At 62.9% G+C, this 13,188-nt stretch overlaps 3 protein-coding genes across 7 annotated transcripts in view; 1 reads left to right on the plus strand and 2 right to left on the minus strand.

Moving 5' to 3' along the window:
* Nucleotides 1–280: 280 nt before the first annotated feature.
* On the plus strand, nucleotides 281–7,659 carry PCYT2 (phosphate cytidylyltransferase 2, ethanolamine). 3 transcript variants are annotated; one of them, XM_029213058.1, is made up of 14 exons: nucleotides 281–448; nucleotides 2,310–2,398; nucleotides 2,965–3,126; nucleotides 3,383–3,449; nucleotides 4,114–4,198; nucleotides 4,366–4,410; nucleotides 4,647–4,700; nucleotides 5,140–5,278; nucleotides 5,533–5,615; nucleotides 5,865–5,942; nucleotides 6,120–6,185; nucleotides 6,350–6,415; nucleotides 6,691–6,779; nucleotides 6,865–7,659. In XM_029213058.1, exons 1-14 carry the CDS (start codon nucleotides 360–362, stop codon nucleotides 6,974–6,976), a joined length of 1,224 nt encoding a protein of 407 aa, XP_029068891.1. In that variant the 5' UTR covers nucleotides 281–359; the 3' UTR covers nucleotides 6,977–7,659. The 3 variants fall into 3 exon arrangements, with proteins under 3 accessions (XP_029068891.1, XP_029068892.1, XP_029068893.1); XM_029213059.1 differs by lacking the exon at nucleotides 4,647–4,700 and having other exon boundaries at nucleotides 6,865–7,645; XM_029213060.1 differs by lacking the exons at nucleotides 4,647–4,700; nucleotides 5,140–5,278 and having other exon boundaries at nucleotides 5,493–5,615.
* Nucleotides 7,660–9,941: 2,282 nt separating this feature from the next.
* On the minus strand, nucleotides 9,942–10,388 carry NPB (neuropeptide B). Its single transcript, XM_029210657.1, is given in 4 exon segments — nucleotides 9,942–10,070; nucleotides 10,144–10,176; nucleotides 10,178–10,210; nucleotides 10,212–10,388. Coding segments are annotated over 4 exon segments (372 nt in total).
* Nucleotides 10,389–12,620: 2,232 nt separating this feature from the next.
* ANAPC11 (anaphase promoting complex subunit 11) overlaps nucleotides 12,621–13,188 on the minus strand; it is a 4,926-nt gene continuing 4,358 nt past the window's right edge. For 2 of the 3 annotated variants that reach the window (XM_029210611.1, XM_029210612.1), the window contains exon 3: nucleotides 12,621–12,993. In XM_029210611.1, coding sequence (XP_029066444.1) covers nucleotides 12,848–12,993 — 146 coding nt within the window. In that variant the 3' untranslated portion in view covers nucleotides 12,621–12,847. The remainder of the gene's footprint in view (nucleotides 12,994–13,188) is intronic. The other variant, XM_029210610.1, reaches the window with a different exon arrangement.

Genomic DNA, 13,188 nt, shown 5'->3' on the forward strand with positions numbered 1-13,188 from the left:
TCCTCCTGTCACCGAGTGACTGCCTTTCTGAAGCGGTGGGTGGGAGCGGGCGCCTGGCGAGACTCCTGGAGGGGCGGATGCGCCCCACGTGGTCCTGTCCCAACCGCCGCTCCAGGTGGGAGCTGAGGGCTGGTGGGCGCAGGCTATTGGCCGGGAGCGGAGGGGCGGGGCCTGGCCCGGGCGGGGCTCGCCATTGGCCGCGCGAGGGAGGTGAGGGGGCGGGGCTCCGCGCGCGGGGCGGGGCGGCGCTCGGCATTGGCTGTGAGAGGCGGGTGAGGCCCGCGTGACGGCGCGTGCGTGCGCGAGCTGCGGCGGCTGGGAGTGGGGAGCCGGCCGTGCCGCGCCGCCGGCTCGGGGCCATGATCCGGAACGGGCACGGGGAGGCAGGCGGCGCCGAGCGGCCGGGCCCAGGGGGCAGGCGTGCCGTGCGGGTGTGGTGCGACGGCTGGTGAGCGCGGTGGGGGGCGGGGGGCACGGGCGGGGCCGCGGTGACAGCTGTGGTCTCCTTCGCCGGGGTCGGGCGGCCGGCTTAGTGCGGGGCGGGCGGCGCCTCGGCCGCGTAGGACGCCTGGAACCCGGGTCACCGCGTCGCCGCGGGCAGCGCGGCTGAGGGTTGCTGGAGTCTTTCTGCGGATCCCTACATGAGCGCCTTCCCCGGACGCTCCTTCTCTCACGTTTGCCTTTAAGCCGGAGACCCAGCCAGGCTGTCCCACCTGCCTAACTCGTGCACGATAGTGGCCAAAGTTGCGTGTCTAACCTTGATGACTTTAATCATCTCAGTGCCCTAGGAGCTCTTTTTGTCAGAAGGAGCCGTGCACCCAAAATGTCTTCCCAGAGTTCTCCTTGTCCGGCTCCCAGCTTGCCGGCACAAAACCAGGAAGGTTCTCCTAGGTATCTGGGCAAGCGTCAGCGCAGGCATTGCCCGATCTGCGTAAGACCCTAATGAAGCCCCCAGGCTCCTGGGTCCATCTGAGGAGGGCTACAGTGCCGAACTGTCCTCTTTTCTGGCAAGCCAGATAGCTGGAGTGGTGTTGAGATAAGTTTGAGGCCGTCAGCAGACAGGAGGAAAGTGAACCTCTAGTGATAAGTTAACGACTTGGATGCTTCCTCAGACCTCATTTGATGGAAGCAGAGAAAGAAAAACATCTGGCTAGCCCAGGGCTTCAGCGGCCAGCAAGTGGGGCTGCCATACTCCTGGGCCTGCACCTGAGTCACCTTGTGGAGGGGGCGTGGCTTCCTGTCCGTTGACTCTGATCTTGGCCCTGACCAGGCCTGGCCCCTGCCCCAGCAGGCCACAGCCACGGCCACAGTGACTGGGATACAGCCTGGACCCAGGTCCACCCTGCATTCTGTGCCATGCACCCTCCTTCTGCCCAGCCTGTCCAGTGGGCACAAGGGCCTGCCAGGCTCCTGAATTTGGACTTCCCTCTTCCCTTAGCCCAGGACCAGAGCCCTGTGCCCCACAGGGTTGTCTGCTGGAGCCTGATGTGCTGGGGTGGGGCTAGCAGGTGGCGCTGAGTAGAATGGTTTTGTACACCTGGGTCACCTGGAAAAGCAGGGACAGCTCCACCTACTCAGAGGGCAATACAAGGCTGGGAAGAAGCAGAGTGAGAATGAGGGCCCACCTCAGGGCCCACAGAGAAGTGGATGTCCCCTCCGCCACACATGGCAACCCGAGTGGAGCTGTGGTGCTGTGTGTGGCCTTCAGCTGAGAGTTCACTCTTAACCAGGCCTGGATTTGAGGATGAAAGCTCTAGTACCAGGTGACAGGGAGGTGGTTGTTGGCCCCAGAGAGCAAAGCTTCACTGAGTTTCCAGAGGCCTTGGGGAGCAGGCAGGATTTCTAAAGCCAGTGACTGCCCTTGTTCATTGGCTGGACTTTGTTTCGTGTTGGCCCGCGGGACTGTCTGGCTGTTTCGCGGTAGTACAGAGCCCAGTCCACCCCTGAACTAACATTGCCTTCTATTACCTTTCAGAGGGACTGCCCGTGACAGTTTGTATTTGGGAAGGGGAGGGGCTGAGGGCAGAGTGCTGTCCCAGGTGTGGGGAGCAGGGGCTGTTCTGTGCACTCACCAGCCCTCAGGTCTGCCAGGCCTTGTCCCCGGGCACAGCCATGCTCGCTCAGTCTGACCTTGAGCCCAGGGGCCAGTAATGTGGAGAGCTGAGCACCCCGCCCCTCTGAAAGCCCAGGCCCAACCGGAACCTGGGAGCAGTTCCCCATGGTGGCTTCTCAGAGGGCTTCCTAAGGATACTGCAGAGGAGCAAGACTGCACCCCCAACACTGGGATGATGGCCCTGCCCTCTCCACAGCTATGACATGGTACATTATGGCCACTCCAACCAGCTGCGCCAGGCACGGGCCATGGGTGACCACCTCATCGTGGGTGTACACACTGACGGTAAGCCGGGCTGCCAGGCCCACCCTCCTCCCCCACGCCCGTGACAGACGCCACAGGTCCCCGTGGTGGGTAGGGCCAGGCCCAGCCGTCCTCCCCAGAAGTGCAGCTCCACAGGCTCGCCCCAACCCCGGCCCAGGCCAAGCCATCCAGAGCTTTCCCGTCTTGCATCCTGTCGTGAGCTTGGGGGGCAGGGGTGGTCCAGTGGATCAGTCCAGGTATGCCGCCCACTTCCTACCGCCTTCCTGGTTCCCAGGGCCTTAGAGGACAGAGCACCCAGCCATCAGAAGGGAACCCCGGACCGTACCTGGAAGTCTGGTTGGCTGGGGGTGAGGGGCGTGCATCCGCAGCGCCTGTACCGGCTCCCAGAGGACAGAGCAGGGCTGCTCCTTGTGGTCCTGCCTCGTGGGCTGAGGGCCCGATGAGAGACAGCCTCCCACCGTGAGCCCTCATGTGGCCGCAGACCCTGCTCGATTCTGGGAGGGGACTTCTGAGGAGGAGCCAGTGAGCCTGTGGCCAGCCTTCCAGGGGTCACCCACCTTGTTCTTTGCCCTCTTTTCTCTCCCTAGAGGAGATCGCCAAGCACAAGGGGCCCCCGGTGTTCACTCAGGAGGAAAGATACAAGATGGTGCAGGCCATTAAGTGGGTGGACGAGGTGGTGCCAGCAGCCCCCTATGTCACCACGCTGGAGACGCTGGACAAGTACAGCTGCGACTTCTGCGTCCACGGCAGTGAGTCGGCAGGGCAGAGCCCCCGGGGCAGGGGAATTGGGCAGCTCCAGACCTGACCATCAGAGGGGCGTCCGGAGGTGCCGGCCTCCTCACACTTTGGGGAGCACAGAGCTTTTGAGGGTCTGAGGAAGCTCTGGGTCCTTCCCCAGAAAGGAGCGCATGCACACCAGGGCAGGCCTGGAGCCGGGGTATGGGCCTGGAGGTCTTCATGGCTTTGGGTTAAGATCCTTGTTCTTGTGTGCGTGTCACCCCTTAGATGATATCACGCTGACTGTAGATGGCCGGGATACCTACGAGGAAGTGAAGCAGGCTGGGAGGTACAGGTAAGCTCTACTTGCTGAGTGCCCCGCTTTTCGAGGAGCGGGGCTCCCAGCTCCCATCGAGCTCCTTCTGCCTGAGAGGGCAGCGTCCGGGCCGCAGCCTGTTTCTCGTGGCCTGGACTGGAGCTGGGGGTGCCGTACATCTGCATCACCCAGTACGGTAGCCACTGGCCACGGGCAGCTGCTAAGCAGGGGAAACGTGGGGTATGACTGGGGAGCTGGCTTTTGTTTGAGTCACTTTAATTGAAAAGGCTAGTGTGGCCAGCAGCTTGAATGGGGCAGTGAAGCCTGGGGTTCCCTTGGCAGGGAGTGTGTGATGAGGCAGGACCTGGGCGTCAGTGGACAAAACAGGACCAGAGCCACCCTGTATGGCCTGCTCACTCCGACACTGCAAACTTGGGGCTTAGTGACAGCGTTCTGTCCAGTCATTTCCTTTGGTTGATAAAATCTCAGTGGTCCCTCCACTCTCCTGGTCTTGGTTTTTTGTTGTGGCTGAGAGTGGCGAGGAGATGCCCGGGTCTGTGCACAGCATGGCTGGGGGCTGGACCACGGTAGACTCAGCCACAAGCAGAGTTGCCCTTAGGTGGGGCAACTTAGGTGCCCATAGGAGGTGCAGCCTTGCAGGTGTGTCCCAGGATGAGAGCCCCACCCCCAACTCTTTTCCCAGAGAATGCAAGCGCACCCAGGGGGTGTCCACCACAGACCTCGTTGGCCGCATGCTGCTTGTGACCAAGGCCCATCACAGCAGCCAGGTGAGTCTTGGGGCCAGAGCGGAATCTCCGAGGTCCCAGAGCTGGGAGGGAGGGATCGCCTACCCCACCCTTGCCCCTCAGTGGGCACTAGGACAGCAAGCTTCGGTGTCCTGGGGTTGGTTGCGTCTGGAGGGCAAGGCCCCTCAACCCCCTGCCCTTCCGTGCAGGAGATGTCCTCCGAGTACCGGGAGTACGCAGACAGCTTTGGCAAGGTGAGTGTCGCCTGTGCTGTCTGGGCCGCTGCCCAACCCCCAGGCCACCCCTGGGGAAAGGCTGGCCTGGAGCCTTGCCCTCTACCCTGCTCCCTGCTTTCTGGACACTGACCGGGTACTGACCGCCAGTCTTGCTGGCTGGCCGGTCCCAGCGGCCACTGCATGGAGGAGAAGTGAGGACTGCCCGCATACGAGGGGTCTCTAACCAGGTGGCCTGGTCCTCTCTCCCTCTGTAGCTCTCTCACCCGACACCCTCCAGGGAGACACTTTCCTCAGGAGGCTCCTCCCAGGTGACCAGACGGTGGCCTCAGGGTGCCAGGTCCCCACGAGGGCCGTGTCCACTGGCCTCTTCCTAGCGGGTTCGGTGCCAGGCCAGGGTGGCGTTGGCTGCAGCGCCTGCTGTGGCCATGGGACAGAACCCCAGTCCCACCGGCCATAGCGGCCCCACCCAGCCTGGTTGTGGTGTGAACCAGGCACCTGCCAGCCAGCCCTCGGCATCCCTGCCTGAGATGTCTGCCTGGAAACAACAGCAGAGCGACAAGCGAGTGGCAGGCTGTGGCTAGGGGTTTGGAGTCCCGGCCTATAGCCCCCATGCCTGCCCCCGCCATCTCACACCTGTGCCGCCCAGAGCAGACTGACAGGCGGATGCGGGCAGGCCCAAGGATGGGCACAGGCAAGGGACGTGCCTGCGAGGCCTCTGTCGCTGACCAGGTTGTTCTCGGCTTACAGTGTCCTGGGGGGCGGAACCCTTGGACGGGGGTGTCCCAGTTTTTACAGACATCCCAGAAGATCATCCAGTTTGCTTCGGGGAAGGAGCCCCAGCCAGGGGAGACGGTCATTTATGTGGCTGGTGCTTTTGACCTGTTCCGTATCCTCTGGGACTGAGTCGGGGGTTGTCCCTGCCCCAGGCCTTTTCTGTGCATTTCTACATCTGCCCCAGTGGGCTGTGGGGGCTAGAGGGGCCTCCCTGACTCTCGAAGGCCCAGGATTGCGGTGGGGTGCAGGGGCACCACTATCAGCATGGAGAGGCATGAGCAGGTGGGTGGGAAGGTACCTGTCTGAGCCCCTGCTTCTGTGGGCAGCCGCTCCTCGTTGGTTCCTCAGTCCTTAACCTGGGCACAGACATCGGGCACGTGGACTTCCTGGAGAAGGTACATGGCCTGGCGGAGAGGCCCTACGTCATCGCCGGCTTGCACTTTGACCAGGTCTCACCCCGGGCAGCCGGTAGCGTGGGGGCTCTGGAGGGGCTCCTAGGGTTGGGGTTGGGCACAGGCGAGGCAGAGGTGGCAAGCTTGGGCCTCTTCCCAGGGAGAAGCCCAGGGAGAGCCTGCCATCGAGGGCTTCCCCACACTGGCAGACGCCCCACGAGGGATTGTTGGGAGGGAGCACGGCCTCACTCCCACCCCAGCTCACCCCTGAGGTCACCAGCTGACCCAACCTTGTTCTGGCTCTAGGAGGTCAACCACTACAAGGGGAAGAACTACCCCATCATGAACCTGCATGAGCGGACCCTGAGCGTGCTGGCCTGCAGGGTGAGTGCAGGCGGGCAGGTGGCAGGCCCAGCGGCGCCTCCTTCCAAGGCTGGAGCTGCTTCTCCGCAGGACCTTCCCCGGGGTACAGGAGTCTGGGGCTTCACCATGCTGCCTCTCAGCCCCTACCCCACAGCCTGGTGAGGCCCATCTAACCAGCTGTGCTCCCTTTCCGCCCAGTATGTGTCCGAAGTGGTGATTGGGGCCCCGTACTCGGTCACAGCAGAGCTCCTGGATCACTTCAAGGTGAGGACAGGGCTCCTGGTGGGCGGCTTCCAGGGAGGGTCTTGACTGAGTGGCACCAGGCCAGCTCTCTGAACCCAGGCTGCTTCCCTGGAGAGGGCCTTCTCGGGGCAGGGACCATGGGGGGAGATGCTGGGAGGGCGCCCTGACCCCCGCCTCCTCCCCAGGTGGACCTGGTGTGTCATGGGAAGACAGAAATCATGCCTGACAAGGATGGCTCCGACCCATATGAGGTGGGTCATGCTGGGCCCTCGACAGACATGAGGTGGCCACTGTCTGATGCTTCCCAGCCACCTAACGCCCCCGCACCTCATCATGCCTGTCTGGGAAATGGGCAGGATGACAGCTGCCACGCTGATGGCCTCACGGCTTAAGGAGGCAGGTTGCTAACGGGTGGGAATAACTGCCCCCACCATAGTGGGGTGGGAACTTTCTGAGCCAGGGCAGCAGGGCAGTCTTCTTGGGGTCCAAAGGAGGGCTCTCACCTCCTCCTCCTCCTGGCCTCCAGGAGCCCAAAAGAAGGGGTATTTTCTGTCAGATCGACAGTGGGAATGACCTCACCACGGATCTCATTGTCCAGCGCATCATCAAGAACAGGTGAGTCTCAGCCAGGCTGCTGGGGGCACTGGAAGCCGCTGAGGCTTGGGTATGGGTGCACCACTCACCCCCACCTGGCCCCCAGGCTGGAGTACGAGGCCCGGAACCAGAAGAAGGAGGCCAAGGAGCTGGCCTTCCTGGAGGCCATGAGGCAGCAGGAGGCGCGGCCCGAGAGGGAGAGCGACTGTGACTTCTGACCAGAGGGGAGAGGTCGCCAAGGGTCCTCCGAGTGCTGGCCCTGTCCCAGCCCTGCCTCGAGAGCTTGGCTCGGTTTTTAACAAAGCTGCGGTGCCCTCCTTTCCAACCATCTGGCCATGGAAGGGCTGGTGTGGAGGACACTGCCTTTCACCCTGCCTGTGAGGTGTCCGTCTTGCAGCAGGCCCTCCTGCCCTTCCTGCCGAGCTGCACAGTGAGGGGATCCAGCACAGTGGAGCAGCCCAACAGGCAGGATGAGCAGGGGGCACCTTCAACAGAGGTGTGCCACCCTGCGTGCCCGGAAAGGCCCAGTTTCCATCCTTGTGGCTTCGCTGCTGCTCTCCATTCTGCCCCCAGGAAGCTCCTGCAGACCCTGGATGCCCCCCACCGCCCAGCTCGAGGCCGTGGCCTTCCTGCCCGCCCGGCCTCCGTGGGAGCCAGCTTCAGGGAGCAGTGACCCAGGGCCCCGACCCCTTTCCTCCTCAGAGTGCAGACCATGCCACCTCCCACATGAGCGGCCTCTGCCCTGCAGTGTGTCCCTGGCGCCCCGGGGCCTGTCGCCCAGACGCTGCACCCCCTGCTTCCTGGGCCAGCCTCCCCACAGACTGTTCTTGGTTTTGTACCTGACCAGCTGGTGTGCAACCAAATAAACCTGCTAGGAGATGCTCTGCCTCAGGCTCTCAACCCTGCAGGGCAGGACCAGGAAACCCACCACCTTGGCCGTGCTCCCCGCTGCCCACCCAGCAAGGAGGGGGCCAGCAGGCAGCATGACGGCAGCAAGGAACCCCCCAGATCTGGGCCCCCAGACACCTCCAGCTGCCTCCCACGTGGCAGGCGACAAAAAAAGGGGAGGGAGGCAAGGACCAACAGAGTACCTTTGGCCCCAGGGTCTGTCATGGGGAAAATAAGAGGCGGACACCCCGCGGCCCACATAGAGCTACCTGATCCAGGAAGGAATTAGGGGCTGCTCCCTGGCCCAATCCACAGAATCTCAGGGTCTTCTGCACCCAAGTCAGGGTGCACTTGGAGTAGTGCAGTGGCTGCAGGGTGCTGACCCAGGTCACCTCTTGATGGGGTGGGGGGGGAACAGTGGCAGTGGTTTATGGCTCTGTGGTGTTCAAGAGTGAGGACTGTGATGTTTTCTCAGTCCTCTGCCAGTTTCCTCCAGAATGGCCTCTGCCCTGCGCTGCTGAGCCAGATGGGGCTGGAGTACCCTGTGGCCCGGCCCCATGGGAGCCCCTGGCCAGCGGTCACTCCTTCTGGAAGGTGGGCCTGTCCTTTCTTTTGGTCCTTAAGGTCCAGCCTAGAACCCGTGCAGGAAGCTGCAGTGGGGGACTACGGTGCACGCACCCTGGCCGGGCAGCTGCTGCCTTGCTTCCTTTGTTCCCTCCTCGAGTGGGGGGAGCTCACTAAGCTGTGAGAGGCACAGGGCCCTCCCTGCACCCCCACCCCACCTGGGCCCCCAATTTCAGGAGCCCGGTGATGCCAGACTTTCCCACGCTCAGATCCCTGGGGGGCAGGGATCAGCCAGTCCCCTGTAGACTGATGTAAGTGTGGGACACAGGAGAGGCCGGAGGGTTCCTCTTGAGACTGGAGTCAGCCCTAGGCCTGCTGAGAACCCCCTGCTGGGTGGCACCTCAAGGTGAGGACTGGGGAACAGTCCGCAGCAGCAGTCAGGAAGCCCCAGGTGAGCCACGCATGGTTGGTGGAGACTCAGGGCCTGGGGGTCCAGGAAGTGGGCTCCTCCAGAGACTGGTCCACCCAGGTGCAGCAGGATTGCGGGTCCCACCCCCAGCCTAAGTGGAGGGCCGGTAGGTCCAGCTGGCAAGGCCCCATGGGGGTGGGGGACACCACTGAGACAGGCTGCAGACCTCTGGGACCAGGGCTCAGGCCAAGGACTCAAGTCAACTTCATTGGGGGTGGGGAGGGCAAATCAACCTGCTAAGATGCCCACGAGTGAATTAGGGAATTAGCCTGAGTGTGAGGTGGGGGGAGGCTGGCACAAGGCAGCTGTGCTCAAGAGCTTTGGCCCTACACAGCCCCTCCCTCTTCAAGGTGGGGCAGCACCCATTGCTTTGGGGATATCTGCTTCCCTGTGGGTCTAGGGAGGGCTGAACAAAGAGTTCCCAGGCCTGGGAGGAGCCAGCTGCCTGACGTCAGATTCAGGATTCAGCTGCGGTGGCGCCCAGCTTTGTCATCCCCCTGGTGCAGCCCCTCCTGGTCCTGGAGCTGCACATCTGGCTGCTTTCCCACTCCTGCTGGGCCCAGCCTATTCATTAATTCACTTGGCACAAGTATTGTCCTGTGCTGTGTACTTTGAGGAATTTTGGGGGGCTCCAAGAAGAGTGACCCCAGAGCTGCCCCTCTGGTAAGGGAGATCTTTGGTCTCAAGAAACCTAGGATTTGAGGCAGGAGGGCCTCCCGGTGTGGAGTGTTCAGGGGAAGCTTTTATAAGGCAGGACATTTGAGCTGGCCTAATAGACTTGATGGCTAGTGGGCGACCCAGGCACCACCTCCTGGGAGGATCCAGGAGCTGCGTGGACAAAGGCAGGGAGGTGTCGGGTAGGGGCTGGAGGTGGGGGACATGGAGAGCAGCCTTGCAGAGCCAGATGTGGGGCTCCAGAAGATGTCTGGGGCCGATACAGCTGGAGGCCCAGCAGCATTTTGCCAGCAGTGGGGCTTGGGAGCTCCTCTGCAGGTGTTTCCGTGAAGCCTGTTGGCCTGAGGGCCCTAGTTGCTGTCTGTGCTCCTAGGTGGCCAGAGTCCGGTTTGGAGATTCACAGGTACTTGCCCACTCCGTCTGCTGGGCCACCCGCCCCCCTGGAGGCTGCGAGTCTCATTTATTCATTAAGCCATTCACTATGGGGATGGGTGGGCGGTACTAGGTGCCATCTGGTGCCAGGGCAAGGGCAGGCCCCAGGGTGTGCCCGCGGGAGCCAGGCCAGGTCCACGTTCCGGGATCGGGCTTCACGTGCTGCGATAGTCCGCGGCGCGGAGTGACAGGAAGACGTCGGCCTTGCACTGGAACATGGCTCGGCCGTCGGGGAGCCGCTCGCAGCTCTGCAGGTTCCGGGTAACGTCCTCGACGCACACGGCCTGGGGGCGGGTGGAGGAGGGGGGGCGTCCGCACCTCTCCAGCGCCCCGCACCCTCCAGCGCCCAGTACTCACGAGGCCCCGCAGGCTGGGGCGCAGCTCCGGGAAAGGCGCCAGCCCGTCCCGGGGGTCCCGTGCCCACGAGGGGGCTCGGAGCGCCGCGTGCACGGCGACCTGCGGAAGCCAGACAACAGCCCCGCGGCGCAACCCACGGAGTAGTAGGCCGGCCCCGCCGCCTGCTTGTACCACGCGAGGCTGGGGGGCGCCAGCAGCAGGCACAGCGCCAAGGCGGCGGCCACCAGCATCGCGAGCCCGGCCATGGGGACGCGGGCGGCGGCGGGCGGCGGGGCGCGAAACAGCAGCACCGGCGCCTTATATCTGCGGCTGGGTGGGGCGAGGTGCGAGGGCGGACGCCGGGACGCAGGGGCCTCCCCATCCCAGAGGGAGAAGCCCCAAGGGGTCAGCGCCTATTGTGCACAGGGGCGCGCTGGAGGAACAGATGGTCGAGAGCTTGGTGGTGATGAGACGCCCCCTTCTCCCCCACCCCGGCCCACCTCCCCGTTTCTGACCCTGCCTGCTCTTACTGGGAGGCGGCCCCCAGGCCGCTCCCACCAACCTTGGTCCCTCCTGGGTCTGGCCTCAGTGGGAGCGGGGTCAGCAGTGCTGCACTGAACCCTCAACCAGTCCGATGGCGCCCCAGCCCCGAGTCACCCCCGGAGGTCCCCAGCACTCATGAGGCTGGAGAAAGAGCCACTGACTGCACTGTGCCCAGGGGACAAACAAGCAGTTCCCACCCTAAAGGGGAACTGACCAGACGACAAGGGCTTCTTGAGGAGGCACGGAAGTCTGGGAGGGCCTGGGGGCAGAAGTCAGTTTCAACAGCTGGTCTGGTCCTCAGAGCTGATGGCAGGACAGGCAGAATGGCTCACAGGAGAGATGAGGGGAAGCCAGGGGAGAGCATTTGCAAAGGCAGGTGCTGTGATCCTGTGCCACCATGGCGGAGAGAGAGCTGAGGTTATGGGATCCTGAGAGGACCTGGTGTGGCCCCTGAGCTTCCCGGGAGAGGGCAGATGGCTGGACTCTGGGTGTGTGCAGGGCCTGGCAGGCAGCTGTGTGTCCAGCTCAAGGCGACCAAGCAGGCCCTGGGAGGACTGGGCTGGAACCCAGGAAAGAGTGGAGAGGAGCCCACCTCGCAGGGAAGGGGCAGTGGCCTGCCAGGAGGACCATGTGACCTGTGGCAAGCTGTGGACCCCTCTGGGGTGAGTGCACCTGTCCCAGTGCAAGAAGGCTAAAAGCCTGGAGGCTGGGCTCAGGGTCTGGCACCCCAGGCATGTGGGTACTTCCTGTCACAGGAGAGCATTCCCCAGGGAAGGAAGGACCTCAGGGAGGGGAGGCGGACTGGGGGTAGGCCAGATGGAGGCCAGGCCCCGCAGTGGGACCCTCTACAGTTGCCACAGCCCACTTCTCAGTGAGGGCTGGTCTTCCTACTGGTCTGTGAGCTCCTTGGTGACCCTGGATCCAGACAATGTAGACAGGCCCCTAGAGTAGAGCTGCTGCCTAGAAACTGGCAGCCAAGTAGGAGCACCCAGGAGGCTGAACCCAAGGGTCCAAGATGGAGGGCACACAGCAGGCGACGTCAGCCATTAGGCTTGCTCAGCTGCCCGTCCTCCTGCTCACACTTTCCAAACATCCTGGCCACGTGCCTTCCCAGGACAGACACCAGCACAAGGGCCCTGGCAGTTGGGTTTCTGGGCAAGGAGCACATGACCTCCAGGTTCTGTGAGGGCTTCCTTTCCTCTGGGCACAATGTTCAGATGGGAAGCATGGTACCACATGGGTGACCATGCACTGCCCAGTCTTCTCGCCTGGGGACTGGGGACAGGTAAAGTAGCATAAAGGTGCTCAGCAACCAGCTACAGGACAGTGGCCCCGAGGGGGTAGGTCATCGAGCATAGACTGGAAGGAGCCAGTGCTCACAAGACATGCAGCCTGCAGCGGTCTCCACCCAGAAGCTGCACAAGACCATTAGGTCTGGGACCGCTGCCCCCCAGGGGCCACCACCCCATGGGAGCTGTGGTGGAACAGAAGTGCTCAAAGATGGCCCAACGGCTGTCCTTCCCTAGGAAGGGAGACCCTCAGGCACCTGCAGACACATCCTAACGTCAAGGACATCACCCCTGACAAGGAGCTGGCTTTCAGTTGGAGCAGGGGAGAAAGGGATCAAGAAAACCCATCACAGCTGCCTCAGCAGAGCCGGTTCAGCACCACCAGCACCTGCTCAGGGAGGGCCCACCGGCAGGAGGAACCAAAGCAGTGGCCAACAGCTGTGTCCTGCCAGGGTCCTAACGACCAGCCTGAAGAGTGGTCCGCAGGGCTCCGCACGGCTAGGCTCTTCAAGCCGCTGAGCCCGTCCCTCCTACCCCGGCTCCTCCAGCTGATCCCAAGCTCCTTCTCCTCCAGGGGATGTGACTCAGGGCCTCGCGGAAACACAGCGAGATGTTTATTCATGAGAGTTTTCATTTCGGCGCACACCAAGACAGCCTCAGCACCAAGAAAACAAGCAACGGGAGGCCTCTGGCCAGGCTCATGCGGTTTAATGAGTTTTACTTATTGGATAAAAGTGTCAATGTTGTGATGGAAAAAAACAAACGCAGCTCCAGTCCTCGTTTCAACCCTGTCACAGCCCAAAGGGGACTGTCCCAGTGGAGACCATGGCCACCCAGAGCTAATGTGGGGGTGGAGCCGTCTCAGGGCGAGGGGGGAGTAGGGCAGTGCAGCCTCACTCCTTGAACTTCCACTCCTGGCGGCACATGGGGCAGTGCTGCTGCACCTGCTGCGCGTTGAGCCACTTGAGGATGCAGTGCATGTGGAAGCAGTGCGAGCACTGGCCCCACACCAGCGGGCAGTCGTCACCTGGCACCTTGCCTGCGGGTGGGATGAGAGGACTAGTGAGTCACAGAGCTCGGGACAAGCCAGGTGGGGGACGTGCACCCAGGGTGGCCTTGTGTCTCAGAGAGGACAGGTTTCAGGAGTGAAGCCACAGATTCTGCCGTGCAGCTGCCCCAGGTAAACATCTGCAAAGCCCACCCAGGCTGCTCCTGCTTCCACTCCCCCCGCAAG

The sequence above is a fragment of the Monodon monoceros genome, unplaced genomic scaffold, assembly GCF_005190385.1.
Source record: "Monodon monoceros isolate NGI ecotype Baffin Bay Population unplaced genomic scaffold, NGI_Narwhal_1 Super_Scaffold_9, whole genome shotgun sequence".
Classification (NCBI taxonomy): Eukaryota; Metazoa; Chordata; class Mammalia; order Artiodactyla; family Monodontidae; genus Monodon; species Monodon monoceros.

What these genes read in the sequence shown, in the direction of transcription:
- PCYT2 (XM_029213058.1), top strand. Translation starts at nt 360, where the DNA reads ATGATCCGGAACGGGCACGGGGAGGCAGGCGGCGCCGAGCGGCCGGGC. An exon ending in CGTGGGTGTACACACTGACG is followed by an intron (nt 2,399 to 2,964) that starts GTAAGCCGGGCT and finishes TTCTCTCCCTAG; the next exon opens with AGGAGATCGCCAAGCACAAG. An exon ending in ACGCAGACAGCTTTGGCAAG is followed by an intron (nt 4,411 to 4,646) that starts GTGAGTGTCGCC and finishes CTCCCTCTGTAG; the next exon opens with CTCTCTCACCCGACACCCTC.